The sequence below is a fragment of the Etheostoma cragini genome, chromosome 12, assembly GCF_013103735.1.
Source record: "Etheostoma cragini isolate CJK2018 chromosome 12, CSU_Ecrag_1.0, whole genome shotgun sequence".
NCBI classification, from domain to species: Eukaryota; Metazoa; Chordata; class Actinopteri; order Perciformes; family Percidae; genus Etheostoma; species Etheostoma cragini.
Window position 1 is genome coordinate 11000289 of NC_048418.1, and position 22552 is coordinate 11022840.

The window sequence follows — 22552 nt, forward strand, 5'->3', positions numbered from 1 at the left end:
GGGGGGGGGGGTTCATTGTTGTCCAATGTATCTGTTGTCTCATTGGACAACAGTTTAATTTTGCATAGTTGGTTACTGCTCAAGTCTATCTGGGTTTTCAGTTTAACATTGCGAGATTACAATAGAGATGAAATGGGTTATGTTGTGCAACTGACACACTACTGTACACTGCATTGCTGTAGCTCACAATTCATTTCCTCCCACTCTGCTGTTAAGACTACCAGCCAATAATCTTTATAGCTACTTTTACCACTGTGTGATTTGTTCAGTGATTTGATCTCAGGTGAATATGACATTTAAGTTTGGCACAGATTCTTGACACCCACAAAAACTACTTTTTCTCCTCTCAGGGGTGTGTGGGTGTAATTATTATTACCCAGAAGGTTCTCTCAAACTCTCATGAGTTTGCAAGGACTGAGAGCTTTCCAAAATATCCAGATTGGTTGCTCTCCTTTTTTGCAGATAATTGTGATTAAAATTGAAGGAAGCTTTTGTAAATGGTGCATGTGTGAGATCCCACTTTGTTCATTAGTAAGATTATCACATACAGCTAGAATATACTATACTGTATGTTCGGCCATACAAATTGAATTACGTGTGAATCAGATGACCCACATCCCATTTGTTCTCAACTAGAAGGAAAGTTAAAGATAAAACAAGTCTTTCTCTCACTAAAAAGTCAGTTGTATGCACAAATCTGCAGCCTCCAGTAAAATAGGACTGTCTCCCATTGTTAACAACAAAGAGAAATGTAGAACACATTGCAGTTTGCCATTCCCTTCAGCAGAGTTTAAGCCTAGAAGACATTCAACATTGCTGCTCTTTGTGGAAACCCTCATAAGTGCTTTTTAGAATCTCACTCTGAATATCTTTTGTTACGTACTATATCAGCAGTACTGCCCTGCTTATGTTATTACGAATTACACTAGCTAACAGTATGGCAATACTTCAAGTTTATTTTCACTTTCAGAAACTATTAACATATTATGATATAGTTTTAATGTATAATTTAATTATTAATGCACCATGATATTACATATGGTTTCATCTGACGACAGTCGTCTCGACTAGGTCGCAGGTTGCATCGTCAGCAATGCCACTGATATATAGAAAAACCCATCATTACGTCAAGGGCGAAACATTGTTGAAGCATTGCTTGATGAGTCAAGTTACAGTCCACACAGTAGTATTGGGATAAATGAGCAAACCTCTCCCCAAGGTCCCGGGGCTCTGTGATCTATTAAGGCGCTGTCGTCTCGGATGGTGAATCTCAGAGAGCGAGGGAAATTTTGGGGAAGAGAATGGTTGTGCTGACATCCTCTCTCAGTGCAATCCCTTGTCCTTGTAGGACAGAAGAGAAAAACAGCACCAGCGGCTGACTTGGCTGTTCCTCTGAGCTCTGTCATAAATCCAACTGAACATTTCGGAACATCTGTTGTGGATGATTAGCTCCACGGCTAGCAGAGTTTGACCGGAGGGAGTGAGAACCAGTGTGTGCGTGTTTGTGTGTGTGTGTGTGTATCCTCAGTCAGTCCCTTGCTGATTTAAGAATGGGAATTTTACATATTTATGTTGTTCCATTTTTTTAGCAAGAAAGCGAGATAGGGAGAAATTATTTTTTAAACAAGTTAATTATCCACAATTTCACATCACTGGACATGTTATATTTGCACAGTCCTGTGGGAATGCTTGTATATTTCAAGGTCACACTTTGTTAACCACATAGTTTAATGACAAGGCAAATTGATTTGGAAATGTATGTAGGTGGTCCATTGAAAGTAGAATTGGGAATGTTGGCCACGCCAGTTAGCCTACCTATTTTAATCAGGTTTAGGATAAGCCATCACAGTAGGTCCCATTTTCTCCCTGGAAGCTGGTTAATAGATGACAAAATGGAGACTCTCTGCTTCAGAAATACATAACATCACATGACTTGTACCTCTAATCTTTTTTTCTACACTCAGGTGCACTACACACTACATTGTTTCTCATTGGTCAAGGTTCAAAAAGGTAAGGCCCTACAGCCTCCTCCCTCTTCACACTGAAATTTGACACCAGTGACATCACATTGTGGGTTTGGCTTCTCCCAGGCAGTCCCTAAACACCCGCTCAGTGAGTGTCTGAAACAAGCTCTGCCACAGAAGGATCTCTCCCCCTAGCCACATTTCTCTATCGCCACAGCTGGAAACATATAGCCGAAGAGCCAAAAGACAGTTCCTCTGGTTTAATGAAATGCTGTGAATGGAATAGCTGAGCAGGAACTGGAGACTACTTTCGCTCAAACACTTTTTTTTTTTTTTTTTTTTTAGAAGACATTGTCTAGCGGATACTGCTGGATTTTCTTTTCTAGGATTTGGATACTCTCTGTCTCGCTCTGTCTCTCTCTGTCTCTGGAATAAGGAATACAAATAATTTATTTATAAGTGGAACTAATTGAGATGCATTGGTAAGTGTGAATTTTCTACCACCTAATTGTTATACCTTGTTATAGTGAAAAAAAACTAAACTTACTTTTTGTAAATAAAAGATGAGGCACAGGTGCATTTGTTTAAATGGCAGGGCTGTCCTACTCTGAACTTTTTTTTCTATCTATTCCTGTTCCACTACGTGTTTATTTTTTATCTTGGGAGATACCTTAGAAGGTTTAGTCTTAGTCGCCTCTTAGAAGTATAAAAGTAACAGAATAAGATGATGTGTTACACTTAAATAATCAGGTATTTTCTTACTATTCTTTTGTCCCTTTTTCTTTTGTCCTTGCTCACTCTTGCTTGTTAAGCCAAAACAATAGTTTAACCTCGTCTTGGCTTAGCTCTATTGGCTCGCTCTCTGGCAAATTGCCCTGTCTGGTGCGAGCCCTCCCCTCTGTATTCAGAGGACTTTGAATAGAAGGGCCATAGAATGTCCCTTAGCTACCGCTGCTAAGGTGAGGCACCCTGCCGTTCTACTGCATTAGGGCCTACACCGAGGCCAAACAACCTGTTTTTCCAGTTGTCTTTATCTCCCTAGGCAATCTGGAGGGTAAAGTTTCAGCGACAAGAATTCCAGTTAGAAGGAGACACTGAAACGCTTTGAAATTCAAGATAATTGTAGAGGAGAACTTTTGGCAGTCCCAAATTATGATTTTTGGAAAATGTTTTGGCCTTGGTTTCAACAAAGTCTAACCTGTAATACACACTTCTTTATGTGTAGTTTAAAGTTAAAAATGTGTGTCTCTTACCGTGGTTATCAGCTATACCTTTGATAAAAGACACGAACACTTGTACCTTCATTTTAACAAAGGATTACTACCTTTAAATGTTTTCCTCAGCTGTAATTATGGCTTCAAACTTTTTTTTGCTTGTATGAGAAACTTTTGGACTGAGTTCATATTGTCCTTGTTAACAATAAATGGGGCAGTTCTTGTACAATAAATGTGTTGCTCAATACAAGGAGTCTGACATTTTATTTCTATATACATACACTATGCTTTTTCCATCAAAGGTGTCTTAAGCCTTTAAAGAACCTAGTGTACAACATGTCTGTCTCGTGGTTTTGGCCATTGAAACGGCTAGACTTCCCCTCAGGTTCTCCTCACTGCAAAGGGAACTTGTGGATGTTTTCTTTCTTGGTTGAGCTTGCTATTTATTTATTTATTGTTTGTATTTCACCTTTTTTAGTTTATGATTCAGAACTGCAATCCAGACTTTACATTCCCCCTCTTTTTGGTCTTGGGAGAGGTAACTCAGACTTGATTAAAAAATGACCTTGAGGCGAAACTCAAGACAGACACTTTGTTAAAATGTCTTTTCAGCTGCTTAGTAGCATAAACAAACAAGAAAAAAAACTGTCAGCAACGTTTTTGTTTTTTAAATATATAAATAAAGCCAATCCCTGTCCACCCTGGATGACCTGTAGGTTGTCCTCCTTCACCTCCACCATGCAGGCCACTGACCCTTCATTCCACTTTTACGACTTTGCTTCAACCACTTTGTCACCAGTAATGTTCCAAAGAAACATTAACTGATGTCTAGGAAGTGACCTTAGGAAATAACTACAGCCATTTGTATACAACTGCTCCTTATTAGATTCACTGACTTACAGACAAAATATCCATCACTTAAATGACTACCTCAGCTGAATTCTTTCCTTTTAAATAAATTACTCTGTGGAACGGTCAATCATTCAGTCTCTCTACCCATCGGATTCCTCAAAAGTAATTATGGGCTGAGCATATGGATTTTTCCATAGAACTTGATTTCTAATCATCGTTGAATTGGGTGATGTGTAATGGCCTGTTAACGCATGATGGATCTGCTTAATCACTCTCGTCCCAGTTGGGACATGAAAGAGGTTGCTTACAATCACAGATCAATGTCTGTGAAGGCAATTGTGTCACTTTAGCCAGACATTTTGTCTATGATGCATACTGTAAGTGAACAGAAAACCTACTAGCTTTTGTTGGGTAATTAAATTTCAAAGCTGTGATGCTGTACCTGACGTGTAGACATATTTATGATTAGGTTTCCTACTTTAAAATGCCTGCAGAGGGAAGATTCACATTTGTTTTTACGTCAGGAACTGTGGCCTGATGGTGACAAGGTTGTGAGTAGTAGTTTTATGATGACAAGGCCTAATTGTCAATCCTCTGTTCTGTACTAAAAACATGTTTATACAGATAAGGTTGAGTGTGCCAGATATGTCCTGCATAATGTGCATTGTCAATCAGTGGCTACCGCCTGTGTGATGTGTTAGCTGTGCTGACTTTTTTGTCCCAGTTGTGACACTTCTTTGAAGACTGTCGCTCATTCATTGTGACAGGTACTGGTGAGAAGGTTTAGAAAAAATGTCTTCTTTAAAACTAAAATCAGCAGTGTTTTGACAAGAAACACTTTTCCTCAGATGCCCCAAGCAGAGACCTCATTTGATTGAACTAGCTCTACGTCTGTGCTTTGACATCTACACAGGGTTAGTAAACACACTTTAAGGTTTTGACATGAGATCAAATCCAAATTAGCAGACAGGTTTATTTTATTTAAATCCTAACTGTAAAAATCCACCGCATCTGTGGCAGTGTAGCTTTAGCATTGCTCCTGTTCAAACCTGGCCTTAACATGTGTCTTGGGTGATCCGATCACAAGTGGACTGGTAAGTCACCCAAGAAGCAGTGAAGATAAATTGAGGTCATTGGATAATATCGTCATACTGTTGGTGATGTGTCTGAGTTGTTGTTCTGGTGCTCTGCACAGATCTGACACCTGCCCACAGGCTCTCTAGAGCTCTGTGCTCCGCCATTGCCTGGCAAAGTGTTGGTGGCATGGAGGTCCCTAATTACCGCCGGTTGACAATTACTTTATATTTTTGGTTCATAAAATAATCACAAAAATGAAGGATATTACTACTGCTGCATCTCGCTTGGTGTTTGGAAGTATAAATGCTGCAAATCTAGTTGCATAAAGGGGAAGTGAGATTACTTTGCAAGTGACCACTAAAAACGCATGTAGAGACGCAATCTAATGCCAACTGACATACTCAGGATGCACCCACTCCAATACCCACACCAATTGTTTTCAACAGATAACTTTTGCTATGTTAAATCCCTGCATCTACACTACTCCAGTGTTTAAGAACCCCTAAAACTGAGACATTTAAAACACTGCTGACCCCATTTTAGTTTGAAAACTCCAGGGTTGTGTTTTAGTCTGGACGGGCAGAAACGGAGACCTTTGGAAACAATGACGCGGACACCCACGTTCCTTTCCTTATTGGGTCTTATACTTCACAATGTCTCCTTCCCTGATTCATCACACCCCTATCACCCAAGATGCATGTTAATGCCAGGTCTAAAATGGGCCATTGTGTCTTTAAAGAAGCTTTTCTTAGCTTCTGTTCTTTTATGTGCTCTTTTTTACATTCTACATTCTTTTCTACATTTTAAGTGTTTCTCCATACCATCTACATGTAATGCCCAGTTATAGCTAGCCAACAGAGGTCTGTTTTGTGCTCATAGCCTTGCACCTTTAATTTAAACCTTAGCTTTCTGCATTACAGCCATGGGTTTCTCAATGGGAACACAAATCCACTTTGTCAGTGAGGACATTTCCCTCCTTGCGCAAAACTAATTTGAATTCCACATCATCCCTTTACGCTTCCACATTGATTGAAAAAGTTTCCATTTTCAGCCTCCATTTTCTGGGGCAGCTGCAGTTTTTCTACTGTTATGAATGACAAGGCCAAAGCTTATGTTTTTATATGTAAAATGTGCAGCAATGCAGGTTGGAGACATACAGTGGCAATGTATTAATTCTACCATGCATTACACTATTTAAAAAGAGAATACGAGGTACGCATGATACCTTAATGTCATATCATGGAATTACTGTATGATACGCTGCTTAATATCTTATATCATTTCTTTTCTGCAAAGAGACTAGGTCAAATTGGTTGCTTGTGGGCTGCCTTTAAAGGGAATTAAAGATCCCATGCTCACAGCTTTACTTTGCTCTCAAGTGTGAGGGGATGACTGATGCTAAACTGCACTAAAGCAAATAAAATTGAATGTGTGTTTGATTTATTTGGTGCTTCGTTCTGAAAGTATAGTCATGTGGTTGATTTATCCCTCTGCCTCCACCACCGCCCTTGTTTGCTTAGCTTCCCATTTTCTACAACTGCCTGGCTTAGACTCGACATTCTACTTGATTACTTTATCAGCCCTCCTGTCACTTCCTCCAAAATTATGACCTCTTTTTTTAACAGTGCACTGCTGCTGTTCTCAAATAGGCGCAATACGAACTGGCCTCTATCTATCAATAAGGTGCCATATAATGGAATAATAAGTCTTTGCAGTCTTGGATACCTATACACAGACTTGGACATACTCATTCTACTAGCATCTGACAGTATTGCCCGTTTGTTACATGTTATAGAGTAGGGTGTATTCAGCATCAGTATAACGTTTGGCTTTTGTTCATCTTGTGGTTCATCCTCAAATGCAGGTAATGACTTTTCTTCCTGCAGAACTCTGAGGTCCCTGGCTTGTTTTGGGAAGATGGATGGGGATTCATTTGGTTTCATTATAATGCCTGACCTATTTATAGCCTGCCTGTGCAGCGCCTCTTGGCCCACTGTGGCCCTGTAAGGATGCTGGGGGCTGAGGCGTTGATGAAACATTCCTGTGTCCAGGGGGTATTCTCTGAGGAGAGCACTGCTTGTTTAAGGGAGGGCAGCGGGGGTGACAATGCAAGAACCATAAGCAAGGCCACTGAAATCTAATTCCACAAGCTCTGCCTAGCTACAGCATTCCTGCTCGAGAGCCTTCACCTATCAAAAGTCTTGCACTGTGGGGGTGTTAGGCTACGTAATGACACCATCTAGCCTAACAACATTGGGGAAACTATGCAATGTGATCTGGTCCTATAAAAATACTTACCACAAAGGAAGGGAAGAAAGAACTTGCTTAGACAACTTCCATGAAACACACTTTAAATTTTACTTATGCAGAGTTAGGAGTTTGGAGTTTTCACAGCACCAATCCCAAACCTTTATCTGGATCTCCCCCTTCAGCCTCAGAGATTACCGCTTCACAAACCCTGGAGCCGGGATGCTGTCTGCCTGGTAATTTGATGGCTAATCCCCTGCCTCTTCCCTACAAATCTCTTCACTGATAAAGGGGTTGCTTCTACATTAGTAAACATGGGAGACTTGGCTGCCTAGGCTGACAGTCAGACGAGAGGACTTGTTGATGAAAGGGGAAGTACAAGGATAACCAGTTCCCTCTGTATGGTTAATAGGAAAGACCCTTTGCATATCATTCTTGGAAACTCAATATAAAAAGGAACATTTTAACCATGGAAATGCCCCCTGGTCAGTATCTTATGATGATAATGGATTTAATGGTTTGATGGTGAGCTGCAAATGTGTTGTACCTCACAGTCCATTGTAAATGCACATTCATTACCTTTTTGACCTGAATATGTTATCCTAATGATCACTGTGCTTCTGCCGCGGCTAGACACGATGGGTCACTTAAAAGGTATTCCCATCCTCAGATCTTTCTCCACAGGCTTTTACTTGGCTGTATGTACTGACAATGTGGCCAAAGCATTTCTAGGTTGTGGGCTTTAGTCCTTATGAGAGTTTTATTAGGGCATGTTAGCCTATGCGCCTTACATGATTTTTTTGTCTTTTTGGACGTTTTTTTGGCTCCTGTGATGGTGCATCAACAACGCACTAAGCACGGTAATCAGAACTGACACCTTGAGCCGAAACATGCTCAACAAACGGGATGTGGCAAGATAGCATTTACCACTCTATGGAATGACTTTAGCTTGATGACTGCCACATTGGCTGTGATGGCTTTTCATTTGCTGACCTGACAGTGGCACTTTAGGTGTCAGAGGGGATCTGGGTGTGGGGAGTGACAGGTCCTGTCCCTGCGTGTCTTTCTCTATGTGTAACGGCTGGTGTTCAGTCAAATCGTTGTCAGAGAATGAGATGACATTTCAGGAACTAGTTTATGAGATTCCTGTTTTCAGCACATCGTAGACAAGTTAAACATCACAACTATACAAATGGACTGCATCAAGGGCTTCTACTTTTTTTGACCTTGTGAAAATTTGCAAATGCAAGCACTACACTATACACACACATCTTTGAACAACATATATACTGTATTTTATTTAGTCAGAGCATTATATTTGCTGTTATTTAGAGTTCTAAATTCATTTTTCAACATGCAACTGTAGTTTATGTGACCTAATTATTAAGTTTTACAGATTTGTCCATACATGGCACCAGTTTTTACTCTGAAGATAACATCTCTGGCATCTTCACTTATAAATTCTGCTCTTCTTTCATAGAAGACTTCATCTTAATACCAGAATACCAAAATATTACTGCTTGATTGGATGTATCCGTGCACTTGTCTAGATTTTCTGTGGATTTTATGGATTTTAATTTGATTACAGTCAGTAAAATCCTGTGACTCACAGTCAATTTAAAATTTCTCTGTGATGGGTGTGTGTGTCCTGTGTATATGTTTTGTGTGTGTAAGCCTTGTTAGCCAAGCTGCAGAACAGTGACTCTACACTGGTGGTAATTGATAGTCTGGAGGCTGTCTCAGCTGCAGGTAAATCCTATCTGCAGCTGAACTGTGAGGGAGAGGAGTTGGGTAGGGGAGAGAGTATAAATAAGTCTTCCAAGGACTAAGGATTTCAGAATAACTAGAAGGGATGTTAAAGGGAAAGAGGACAAGGAGAGCAGATAACATAGAAAAGGTGATAGTGGGAGAAATGTTTAATAAGGCAGAGGTTGCAGACAGTGGAAATTTCTTCAAGATTGTGCAGGCTTAAATGTACATTTAGGCTGCATTTTTCTCAAGAACATTGCTTTGAAGAACAATCTATTACCCCATGTCATCTTTGTTCTGTATCCATTGCTTGCCGAGTACATGAAGCTAAGAACAAAGGTTTAAGTGCGGCTTTTGCCTCTTTTCAAACGTTTTGATTGACAGAGTGAAATGCTATGTCCTATGCGTTGCCCAGGGAGATGCACTGTAGAAAGAAAGCAGGAGAGAGCAAGATGGGGTCGAGCTTGTGAGAGATTGGTCCCAGTGAGAGATTCATAGGGAGTAATGAGGGCGTTGGTGGAGTGCAAGTCGTCGTGTTGTGGCGCTGGCCTGTCAGTGTAACGGACCTTGCTAGTCAGCTGGCAATCGATTGTACTGCTCACGACCTCGTCTGCCTGTTGTTCCTCACTCTTTCTGTCTGTCAACCTGCCACCCAGAGATGGAGGACGAAGCAGAATCTTCTCCCAGACGACAGATAGATACTCTCTCATTACTCAAAAGGCTGCATGAGGTGAGGTGTAGGGGAAGGCAGGCTGACTCCACATTTGCTGCGAATGTAAGCCTCAGGAGTAACTTCCAGTTTGTTTTTGGTAACTTTCAGTTTTCAATTGGGTTATTAAATGTGAATTTGACTTGTGTTATTAGGGCTGCAACTCATTCTTTATGTTTATTATTAATGAATTGGAAGTTTTTTGTATTAGTCGTAATGTAAAGAACGTAAATGTAAGAAAATAGTAAAATGCCCATTGAAAATTTACAGAACCAAAGGGTTGCTTTGAAATTCCTTGTTCTGTTTGACCAAAGGTCCAACATCTAAATATATTACATCTATGCTGATATATAACTAGGGCTGACCAAAGCGTAAAAATAATCTATATGAAAATATTGTTTTTACTATTTAATATGCCATTAGTTAAACAAGTTCCTTAACTTCCTCTATCCTCTTCATTATCTGTAGCATTATTATTGTTATTGAAAAATGGTTTGTACTGATATCCTGTTAGTAAAGCCTTATTTGTGGTTCTGCTTTGAATCCACGCTGTAGGTCCATACATAGGCAGAGATGGGAACCAACGAAGTACAAATACTTCGTTACTGTACTCAAGTAGATTCTTCTGATATTTTTACTTCACTTTACTATTTATTTTTGTGGCGACTTTTTACTTCTACTCCTTACATTTTAACACTAATATCGGTACTTTCTACTCCTTACATTTTACAAAATTGGCTCGTTACTTTAGTTTTGTACAAGAGGTTGTTATGTCGGACAACCTCTAGGACACGCGCCACACAGCGCGAGCGGGTGCGCGCGCTACACGGAGAGAAAAGTGAGAGAAAGGAAAGAGACAAGCTGTCCGGAGGATAATCAGCTGAGATTGTGTGTGTGCCTCTTTGAGAACTGTAAGTCGTATAACTTATGTTGTCAGTTCACTTAAGCCTGTTATTGGTCTATAGTTCTTCACATTTAAACTAAGTTAGCTAGTGGTTTTGGTGTGTTCTTCACCTGTTAGCTATGTTTGCACGTTTATCTTAAAGAAGCATCAACACTTTCACCAGCTTTATTCGCATGAGTTTTTTTTTTTTTTTACCGAACTTCAGATACTGTAATTAAATTGACAAGAGGATGGAAACTTAGATAGAGAGAAGTCGTCTCCATCTGTTTTAACAGACACACCTGGGGCCAAGTTGAAAACCAGAATCAGCTTTAATCCAGTCCTAATCTAGTTCTCAACTTTCACATAATTTCACTTGAGTTATCCTTATAATTGTTTACGTTATCCATACCATATTCAATCTAAATAGATGGCACTATATCTACTGTGCGTTGCATTTGACGCACGACTAAGACAACTCAACAGATTCGGCATTCTGCATTAATTCACATTAAATCATTGAGGCTTGATGGCACTAACGTTAGCACATAGTAGTATGAGGGCGACATGATTGAAAATGAAGACTGAATTCATATCTTGCTAATAAGTCAGAATCTTATTAACCTGGAGTCCCAGTCTCTGTCATTATAATCATATATGTTATGTTTTAGGCCTGTTGCAAGACATCCATTTAAAATGTAGCCATTGCCATATAAAGACGTGTCCTCCATGTCCCCTGTTGTCCCTCAGCGTCTCTCTAGTAACGTCTGTGTGCTCCAGGTAGCTTTTGCAAGGCTACTTTTACTTTTAAACTTTAAGTAAATTTCCAAGCCTGTACTTTGTTACTTTTACTTGAATAAAGAAGTTTAATCAGTACTTCCACTTTTACCAGAGTATTTTTTAACACAAGTATCTGTACTTCTACTTAAGTACGGAAAGTGAGTACTTTTGCCATCTCTGTACATAGGTATGCGTAGAGACGTACCCTACACCGCACCGTATGCAGTACCCTTCGCTATACCCTGCGCTGTAGCCTATGCCGTCCCCAGAAATGTAACTACACATCACGGCAACGCATTGGTCCACTTGGCAGGGTTACATTTGATCCTACTCATTTCTCATTTCGAGGGTGAACTTTCCTGCTGCAACTTTGCAACCGTGGTCAGAAAGCACAGAGTGAGGGTTTAAACGTTACTTAGAGCTACTATAAATCAGCCTTTACAGTATTGTGACAAATCACAGAAACGTAAGTGCACACTGACTATGGCTCAAATTTTTATGGCTAAGATTGTGTTCTATTACACTGCAATATCAATTTGAAAGAATTGTTGAGCCCTGTATAAAACAAAGCAATGCAAGTTCACACATTTGAGAAGCTGGAAACGGAACCTATGACAAATGTTCTTAGTAATTCATTGAAATGTTAAATTGAGCATCGAAATTGTTGCAGATTAATTTTCTGTCCATTGACTAATCAATAGATTACATAATTGTTTAAACCCTAGAAAAAAAACTATTTTGTTTTTGCATAAGAACAACTATTCTGATTAAAAACTGATTATCAAATTGGTTTATGATTCATTTTCCATCAGCCGAACACAAACACTTTGGGGCGTCTGCCTCTGTTACCGATAGAAATACAGTTCTGCTCATATCATGTAGGACAAAATGTTGGATTAGACACTCGGTTAAAATAGAATGCCAGGTTTGTGGTAAATTAAGAGGCTACATCTTTGTAGTTAATTGCTCTATAGCAGAAACAGTTTTTAGAAGTACTGTAGGCTACTTGTTTGATGAACGTGGTCTCAGCTTAGTGTCCATGCTTCTCTTGCCCTTTTCTCGACTCAGCCCGGCATATTCCACGCTCATCTCTTTTACATTTTAAATCCCCAGCCCTCCGGAGAGCGATGGGGATATATGGTTCCATCTGCTCCAACAGACTGGCTTGTGGCTCAGACAGAGAGAAAGAGACAGAGAAGGAAACATGGCAGAGAGAGAGAGAGAGAGAGAGAGAGAGAGAAATAGGGGGATGGAGAGAAACACAGAGTGACAGAAAGACAGAATGGCTTATTAGAATCTGCCTCTTTACACTAGTTAGACTGGTTGAGAGGATAGCCGTCTGAAATAAAAGGCTGTAAAAAAGTTGGATTAGTATAGGATCCTCTTTATTCCACATTTGCAATGCCAAAGCCATGTTAAATATTAGGTTAGGCCCCAACTGTTTCAGGTAGACCAGGAGTCTTGGGCTTCTTTGGTATAACACAGGGTTTTTATTTTAAGATAGCACTCAGAATAGCATATGTTATGTGTGCCTTTTAGATTCCTTCAAACAACGTTTCTCATCAAGGGTTGTACATTTTAAATAGAACCTTATGCCCCAGACACCATCAGGTCCAATGTTTCTGTTTCCCACCACAAATGCTTGGTGATATAGGAAGTGCTTTTCTAAGGCTTCCTTGAGTTAGTTAGACCCCTCCCTCTGTCAACACTGGGTGTGTTCCCTGTACCTGGACCACAAAGGGTTGTTTTAATAATGTAATAAAATATAATATATAGTTTCATCCACACGTTTCAGCTTTAACAGAAGCCAAACAATCCCCAAACTATCCAATGTAATATGAAAAATCTTGGACATTGTGTGACATGACGTGAATGTAGGTAACAATTGCATGTCCTTATCTCTGTGTTTAGTGGTGGTAAATTAGAGGAATATTGTTGCATTTGCTGTTGTTGACAAGGGCTGGGTACCGAATTCAATATTTTTTAGGCACCAACCGAATTGCCTCCTTAGTATTGTGTATTGGAAATTGCCTCGTCATTTAAAACCCAATTTCATTACCTAAGGAGCTAATCTTATCATCCTCAGTGAGCCAATAAAGATGCAGCATGTTTCTCCCAAGATCTAATAATGTCTGTGATTGGCTGTCTAACGGTACACGTCAAGACACACCGGAAAAACTCTACGTTACACACAAAGACAGTGCTCACTTATTAGGAGCTTAAAAATAAAAATGTGTGCTCTAATGTTGTAATTTATATTTGGAAAAAATGGATTTTAAAAATTTTATATTGAAAACAACATCATTTATGAACCGGTATCAAAGTCACAGTATTGGTATCAATACCAGTATTTATGAACCATACCCAGCACTATTTTGCATAAAAGAATGTTGTGAGCTAAGGGGTTGCAGTTGGACAAACACAAACCATCCCCCCAGTACCCTTGAGCCAGTGAGTGCCCACTTTTGTTTTTAATAACCAATGCAATGCATAGCAGTTTGGTGAATCCTTCCACAGCCAATTTGGATTTCCCTAGTATGAGTAGGCGAATCTTAATTACTGTAAAACTGCAAATATGTACAAAGTTGGATTGTGCAATATGGATAAACTCCTAGATAAAAAAGCCATTTTTTTCTTTGTGAACTAAGTCCTGACAAATCAAGGTAGTTGATCACATCCTCATATAGCACCAACCTTAGTAAAAGTATTGTGGCAGACAGTTACTAGAGTTGCTGCTCTGTCACTGAGCACTGAGTTCACAGCTTATTTCTTATGTAGGCCTCTAGAAGGTCCTTGTTGGCCAAAGAGCTTCACTCCCAGCCCGTTACAGTATCTAATCTGGTCTGACACCAAGCTGATTTACAATACCCCCCTACCCAAAGCACTGACTCACTAGAGGTAATTGATTTAGAACAGTGTAGACACCCGCTGAATAGTATGAAGCCCTGATAACCCCCCCCCCCCCCCCCCCCCCTTATACAATGTTGGGCCCAATATTTTAACCTCAGTGCCCCATGTAAAATACAAATAGCCTACACTTAAACCCAAAGAGAAAGGGAAGGTTTAATTCCTTGTTGAACAATATTAGTGACAATACCAGCTTATACAGTGTGTTTTTAGTTGTGTTACAGGTTCTTCCATGTCCTACCGTAGTTCTACATTGCTAGTCGTTCTAATATTTCTGCTCTTTCCGGTTGCTCAGTCAAGAAATATCTGTCTCTGTTTGGCCATCTATTGATCTATGGAGCTCTATATTTGCCAGTCTTTCTCCTCAAATGCCTCCACTCTATTTGTCTTTTACTGGCGGAGACAAGGCTTTCTGCCCAGGGGGTGGGGGAGTTAAAGTTGTGGTCTTAGGGGCGGGGGTGGGGGTGGGGGTGTCCATGCCTTCTGTGCTGCCTGCCTAGTCATTTTATGGCACCATCTGTCCACAAGCAAACTGTCAAGTGGTTACGTCTTTCCCATCTTTCTTGCTTGACAGTATGAATTTTCTTCTGATATATATGCACACCTGCTGTTGAAAAGTGTCTAGGTTTCTATTGCTAGTTTAATGTTTGGCCATAGAACAGAATCATTCTTAATTATGAAGTAATTAATTTGTAGAACTCTAAACTGTAAACAGGTACAAATAAATAATTATAAATAAAAATCTTTGAAATAGGGCAAGACTATTGGCTGCATATGTTTTTAGAGACCCTGAATTGAACACAAAGCATTGTTATTTTTTAATTCCCCATTAGTTTTATTTAGGCCCTACCTTTGAGTTTGTCCAACACAATAACAATGAGAATCTTTATTCATATGCCACTTTTCCAAACAATTAAGCCTCACACCTCAAAAGTCTTCAGAATAAAAGCATGGTTTAACACTCGAGTTCAACTATATTTATTTGAATATTACTTCATAACTTTATGAATATTTCATTTTAATTTTCAAGCTTAAAGCTGGGGTAGACCGTTTTATTTGTTTAATTCTGTTTAAGTCAAGTATCTGAGAGAAAAATTGACCTTGCTACCTCCTTTTGGCTTTTTTTTTGGCTTTGAAAAAATCTAGCCTGTGACTGGAGACACTCAAAGCAACTCAAAAAAGGAAGACAGACTTTTCAAAGAGAGAGTCTAAAAGAGTCAGACATAAATGCACTAAACACATTAATATTGTCAAAGAATTTTAGTGATGGAGAGAAAAAGATGCCAATAGTTTAGCCTTCTGCTAACTGTAACCAAAGGCTCATGGTTGCAGAATTGCCACTATATAACTGCATCAGGATCCCAATCCTGCACAGGATGATTGAAATGAGTCTAGTGAGAGGGGCTTAGGACAGAGGGGGGAGACTGGTTTTAACTATTTATTATCTATACATTTTTAACTGGTTTGTGTCTGTAAATATGGCTCCTAATGTTAGTGCTACTTTACAGAAAGCTGTTTCATCCATTCAATTGTTCCAGGTATGCACAGCATTGCTTTTATTTCATGAATGTCTGTTTTAGATTGAGCCTGCTTTTTGATTTATTGCAGGCCCTTTGCCTAGCACTTTGTAGTGCAAGCCATTTTCTCCTTGCTCTGCTGCTTGACAACGCCAATAATCACTCTCCAATAAATTCAAATGGAAGTGGTGCTTTGGTATGTCTCTTCTACTCTGTGTAATACATTTCAGTGTAATACATATCACCTTTCATTCCAAGATTTATTTGCAGCTGAAAAGATTGGTAACCCCCCAGAGGTGATTGTAAATCCCCACTTCAGTTGCAATGGAGGCGCTTGAGTTTTGTAAAATGTTCACTCAACCAGACTAAATGCCAATCGACATTGTATCATATGGGTGAAGCCATTATGTGATGGTCTTTGCATTCTGTTGAGAGGCAAGTTATTGCCTCAGGACATTATCAGGAGCCTGGTGCATTAAATTCAATTCTCATGCGTCGCAGATTGCATCACAATGTGTCATAGAGACCTATGTTGTAAATGTCTGTATACATTTCATATGGATGTAGTATTAGCATACGCTATAATTGAGGTGTGTTAAATACCTAATGGATTTGTCTGAGTTATCCTCACAAGCAGGCATGTTCCTTATGTGATCAACTAAATTTGTCTTTTAATTGTAGGTCAGCATAATCAGTGCTCCTTACTTTAAATTGCTCAACTTAAGGCAGTGCATTTATGTGTTATAGTTGCCTTTCAGTCTATCAATCTTCTGCTCGGCAGGAAGGCGTTAACAATTAACTCTGTGGAATCAGCTTGTAAACAAAAGTGCTGTAAAACTTGATAGGTCACAGGACATTACCCTTTGTTATGTGAATTTCAATGCAGGGCCTTGTTGCAGCCCTGTAAAAAAAGACATGCACCATCAAGTCTGTGTATACAGAAAGGCTTTCAGAGTTGGAGGGAAAACCTAATTTAGTTACTTTACACTTTCATTTTACAATACGGGGCTCGTAGGCTTGTAGTAATTCTCCTGGGGTCTTGGGGTGCGTGTTCACTGCTGAGGTAAAAAAGGAGCACAGACTTGTGAGGGTTAGCCTGCTAGGGCATGGAAAACTAATCATGGACCAAAACACTGCTGTCGAAATTCAGCTTGTAACTGTGTTTATGGAGCCGTTGCAGGCTACGCCAACACAAACCTCTCTGGTCTGGGTTTATCACCTCCAGAGACGGCCATGATTAGCTCCCCACACTGCCAGCCATATGTCTCAGCTGTCCCCACACCCCCACCCCCTCAGGATGACCCATTAAAAAGAGACGGAGAAAAAGGGAGAACATGAGTAGGAGGGATGGAAACGATGGAGAGCATTGATGCTACCTGTAGTTAGTGTAATAGTAGTGTTTACTCAGCCTTTGCGCTCTCTCTGCACAGCTGTGCCTTGTTTCATCTCGTCATTGTCTGTTTGTAGACCACAAATTCTGTATGGGTGGCCACTCCTTTGCCACACACACACACACACACACACACACACACACACACACACACACACACACACACACACACACACACACACACACACACACTCAGTCACTCACTAGTGGTCATGGCTTAAATGACAGGCATCTGATGTGGGTGGCAAACATGCACACAATGGAGGTGTGTATTTTTTGTTAAACTTCCCTGCCTACTGAACTCACTCAAAAGCTCCTTTATCCTCCACAGTTTACCGTTTAGATGGCACAACCCATTGTTTCATTGTTAATTACTTCACTAAACCTCTTAGTCGTCTGACTAAAGAAGTGTGTATACAGTATACGTCACACTCTGCATTACTGAGAACTCCACAGATAATCAAGACTCCAAAGCCTCTTTTAAAAGGTCCTTAAAGTCCTAACTGATGCCCCGACGAGTGGCTAGTTGGTGGAGGGTTATTTCAACTTCAGTACAAATTTAATAACCTGTTCCTCTTCGTGGTGAATGAATGGGCTAGCTTTTCCTAAACAATAGCTAATCAATCTTGAACGTTTTAATTCATTGAACGCAGCCTTATGTTTCTTCAAGAGGTTAAGTGATAGGGAACTAACAAATCTTTTACATTGTCTTGTCTATTAGTTTCCTAAATCAGGCCACCAAATTCTGCCATAATTCTATAATTCAACCTTTCATAATAATAATTAAAAAGTAGAAGTTTTAGTATACGTTGTATCAAACCAGTTTATGGAACATTCAGACTGTAATCTATCTATTAAAAAACATATCTACTCTAGCTGTTAAACCATTGAGCTCTCAATTTTCATCCTGACTAATTATTGTGATTATTAATTAGATTTCAATTTCTGGTGAACTAATCTGGATGATCATTTTAGCCGCAATCATGTTGTGCCAGCTCTTTCTTTTTCATTCACACTTTCCTCTCTTATTCTCACACACCAACCAGGCATCAGAATTAATTTATTACCAAGACAGAAAGATTCAAATACCATCTCACAAGGGCAGACATCCACCCCTACATGTTCTTATTGTTTTTCTCTCGCTTTCCCACATACTCCCAAACAATGTCTTCCTCTGTGCTGTGCCACTTGGTCAGATTTTGGATCACCCAGTACCATTTCCATGTCGGTTCCCTGTCCTCTCAGTAGCACTGCCGCCACAGCACAAATGCACATAGTGGTGAGTGTTGTCCCATAGTATTTGTGTGCAGCTGGGAGGCACCAAGCTACACTGGGATAAATAAGCAGCTATATAAATAAAGAATAAACCTCGCTCTAGGAATTTGTCTCATTGAAGATGAAAAGCATCTGCCTCTCTCTGGCATCTGCTGTAAAAGATATCCCTCCACCGCCAAGGGTTTGGAGCATGGCGAGTAGCCAACTCTATCAGACTCACTCACTCTGTCTAACAAATACCATGAACCAACGCAACACTAGCGTACATAAAAAGGAGTGTCAAAACAAATTTGTCAGCCAACAAAGTTGATGGGAGTTACACTCATTTTGCAAAAACTAACTTTGGGGTATTACATTGAAATACAAATGGGGCCTACATGTCTTTAATTCTAGTTGCAGAGTTAGGGTATGATTGAGTACTTTGGCACCCTGACCAGTAAATTTGGGCATGTTTTTCATCTGCCACATTTTAACACATCAACAATAAGCTGCTTTCTCATTAACAGTGAAGGTGAAGACACAAGGGGAATCTCTTTTTCCAGAGGTTTTAAATTATTTAAACTGCACTTGTGGGTTTTTCTTAAAAATCCACATGCAGGGAGGAGTAAAATACAGCTTGATGAGATCACAGCTGGAACTTTCACTGATGATAGACGTTCTTGGCTGCACACAGTGTTTGGAAATTCCTTCAATGCAAGGTGTACTGCATAGGAAATGAGTTTAGTAGACATAAAAGCCTAGAGGCCCATTCCTGCAAGTGACAAACAGTGATGCCGAGCTAGCCGTCAATGATGCCTGTCTGTAACTGTGCCCAGGTGAGGCACAAGCACCGTGACTCACACAAAGCCTTCCTTCACATCGTTTTACTCAGCTATGTCTGTCTTTTCCTTTGCCAAGTGACTTGTCGAAAAAGGTTAAGGCAGAACTCAGATGAAGAAAAGAAAACCCTTGAAATTTTGCTTTCCGAAAGATCTCTGCCTAGCAGAGTGTTTTCCTTGGTCTTGTTTCACAAGAGTTGCCCGGTGTGTGTGTGTGTTTCCACACACATCGAAACAGCCACATGAGTAATGGGCTGCTCAACACCTCCACAAGCTTAAGAATGGAAAGGTTTTTTACACAAGATACTGAAGACATTGTGTTCCTGACACTCTAACTTATTTAGCTGAACTGAATAGACTAAAGCTGCCCAGCCACCCAGCAAGCCTCAAGATATTTCACATTGTGAGCGCCTCTCTGTCTCTTTTCACAAATATCAGCAATCAGTATTGTTCACTTGCCACTATAAACTCGACAGTGAGACTGAACAGACGAGCTAAGACAGTTTTTAATTCAATTCCGATATGCCTCTTGTAAAAGCTTTACACAGAATCATTGTCAAGGAGCCCTTGAAGAAGACTTCAAACTTTTCAAACTTTTCTTATTTTAGTTCATTTTTGTCCTCTGGAAATACTGCTTCAATTTCATCCAAAGAGAGATATCAATCCTTACCATCTTGTGGTCTTCTTTGCAGCATTATGATTACTCATCACACATGGCCATGGGCAAGAGTGTAGGGATAACAAATGTAGTTAGCTAAATTCATGGGGATACACAGTTACTTTGTTTATAATAACGTTAGACATAAAAACTACTGGCTATGAAAAGTTTAGGGTCATATATCAGAATCATATCAGCTGGCTTAGTCATTTCCTACACTAAATCTAATTCCTAAAAAGACAAAGATGAGTGTTGGTGTGGTTTAATTTAGGAGCAGCCTTTGTGTTTGTGTCTCCACCCACTACTTAAGACTATGGACTAATGCTTTCTGCTTTATTGCTAAGTTAATTATGGTTCATTTGTGGTACACCTGCTGCTTCTTTGTTGACCAACCATGTCCCCCTTGTGCTGTGTTATATGTTAAATGTTTATGTATGTATACATGTTGCCATATTATGAGATCATGGCACTTAGTGTGATTTGAACCCATCTGGAAGACACAGTTTCAATTTCTTAATGGGGAACATTAAGTGTGCGGCAGTCCTCAGGGAGTACTGTTTAGGAGGTCCTCTGGGTTTTTAACTGATCCCCATTGTGAGAAGATAGCTTAATACGGCATCCTGACCTCCCCTTTGTTCTTCTTATTTCTTACCATGATTTCTCTCTGTTGCACTGTACTGCCTTTGTTTCCGAGCTCTTTTGCTGATGTTGTTTGCGTGTTACATTCGCTTCACTTGTGTTTTCCTCTGCCCCGAGCAGACTTTTGTTGTGGGTATTGGGTGCCTTGTTGATCACGACCAAAGATCTCTAGTGTTATGTGCTGTTGTTTTCTTACAATTGTAGTGTTAGGGGTTCTTACAAGTGTACAAAATGTCAGTGTCTTTTGGTTCTGCTCTGCGACTTGCTTTTGATATTTCTGCTTTACTGTGGTGTTATGCACATTCAAATATATGCAAATATATAGTGTATTTGAATACTAATGTTTCTGTATTCCTGTTCTGCATGTGTTTTCTCTCCCAGGTGTTAGTCTTTGATCCTGTCAGAGTGGGACGTGTCTAGCAGGGGACTGAGGAAGGAGCAGTGCCAACTTGGAACATGGTGCCTAATTTTCATCTGACAATGCCCCTCCTGCCCAGAGGGGCATTGCTGTTCCTGCTTCTACTCAGCTGCATGGTGTTCTCCTTTCAGGCAGAAGGTAAATAACCTCATTCACCTGTGAAGTCCTGCCTTGCTTCCTGTACAATCTGATCCTACCTTAAGCTTCATAAGTATTTTGACAGTAAGAACATGTATTTCATAATTTGCTACACACATGGGAAGTTAAAATCTAGGTATTTTAGAATAACTTCAAGGGTATTATCTTATCTAGTCATCAGTTGAATAAATGCAGCCCTTTTGTTGACATTCTTCTTATTTTAAGGGACAGACAGCATTATCTGTCTATAAGTGGATTTTAACCAACTGCATTGTTGGACATTAATTGAATATACAGGGATATTAACTAAGAACAAGCTGTCATGCTGTGCAACAAAGAGTTTCCCTTAAAACAGAACATAGATTGAATTTACATTTGGTATCTTTGGTGGATTCTAACAGAAATAGCAGCTTGTCTAATGCATGGCCTAAAGTATAACAATCTTTAATTTTTGCGATATTAATATAGCCTACAAATCTAGACGGACCCTTGCAGCAGCAAATGTAATTTGCAGCTAGGGTTAGTCTAGCAACTCTCCGTTGGCTTGCAACCTGGAAAAAAACAAATTCTGGTCAGGCCAATCACATTGTGTATAGAGTCGGTGGGTGGGCTTAACATAAGGACGGCAGAGTTGAGACGGTTCTGCATGAACTTCCTGCTACTTGAAAACAAAGAAGATGGCTGCTGCTGCTGGCAAACAGCAGCCTTTGGTCGCGAATCTGGAAGACTTAAGCAGAGTTAAGCACCAAAGTCATTCTTAAAAAAGAAAGATGTGTTTGGAGTTTTGCCGACAGGACACGGAAAAAGTTTAATCTGTCAACTAGCGTTGCTCTGGTTAGTTGTAGTGCTATCCTACTGAGTGCAGAGGGAATTTGAAAGACAACCCCTTATCCCGCACCTCGAAGTGAGCCCTGCCAATGGTGAGTTCCCTGACCCAACATCTTGATTAGGTTCTTGCTTGTCAGGCTACTAATAATAAGCATCCAGTGCACAAAGTAAAGCTCTTCCAGCCTCTGTGCCTGGCTGTAAATCTGAATGACGTTTGGCTGTGAGAAGGCGCTCAGGAAGATGTGTCATCATTGCTGTGCCTTAGGGTCTTGAGGGCAGTATAGAAGCACTGCCCTGCCGAAGATGCGGTCAGGGACGGAATTAATTCAGAACATGACCTCACCTACAGTGCTGTCATGGGGTCACTTTAATTCAATTATACCTCGACCCCTCCCATTCCCCCACCCGACCACGCCAACTGCTCTGTTCTGACATTCATGTTACCGATAGGATTTGTTTTTTCTGTACCCCTTTGCCTTGTGTCTCTCA

The 22552-nt window shown here is 40.1% G+C and overlaps 1 protein-coding gene across 28 annotated transcripts in view; it reads left to right on the plus strand.

Annotated features, from left to right (window-relative positions):
- LOC117954876 (receptor-type tyrosine-protein phosphatase F) overlaps nt 1-22552 on the plus strand; it is a 170369-nt gene that overhangs the window by 38388 nt on the left and 109429 nt on the right. For 25 of the 28 annotated variants that reach the window (XM_034888920.1, XM_034888930.1, XM_034888923.1 and 22 more), the window contains exon 2: nt 21061-21235. In XM_034888920.1, coding sequence (XP_034744811.1) covers nt 21136-21235 — 100 coding nt within the window. In that variant the 5' untranslated portion in view covers nt 21061-21135. Of the gene's footprint in view, nt 1-2114; nt 2447-21060; nt 21236-22552 lie in introns of those variants that run through there. The other 3 variants (XM_034888926.1, XM_034888933.1, XM_034888922.1) reach the window with 2 other exon arrangements.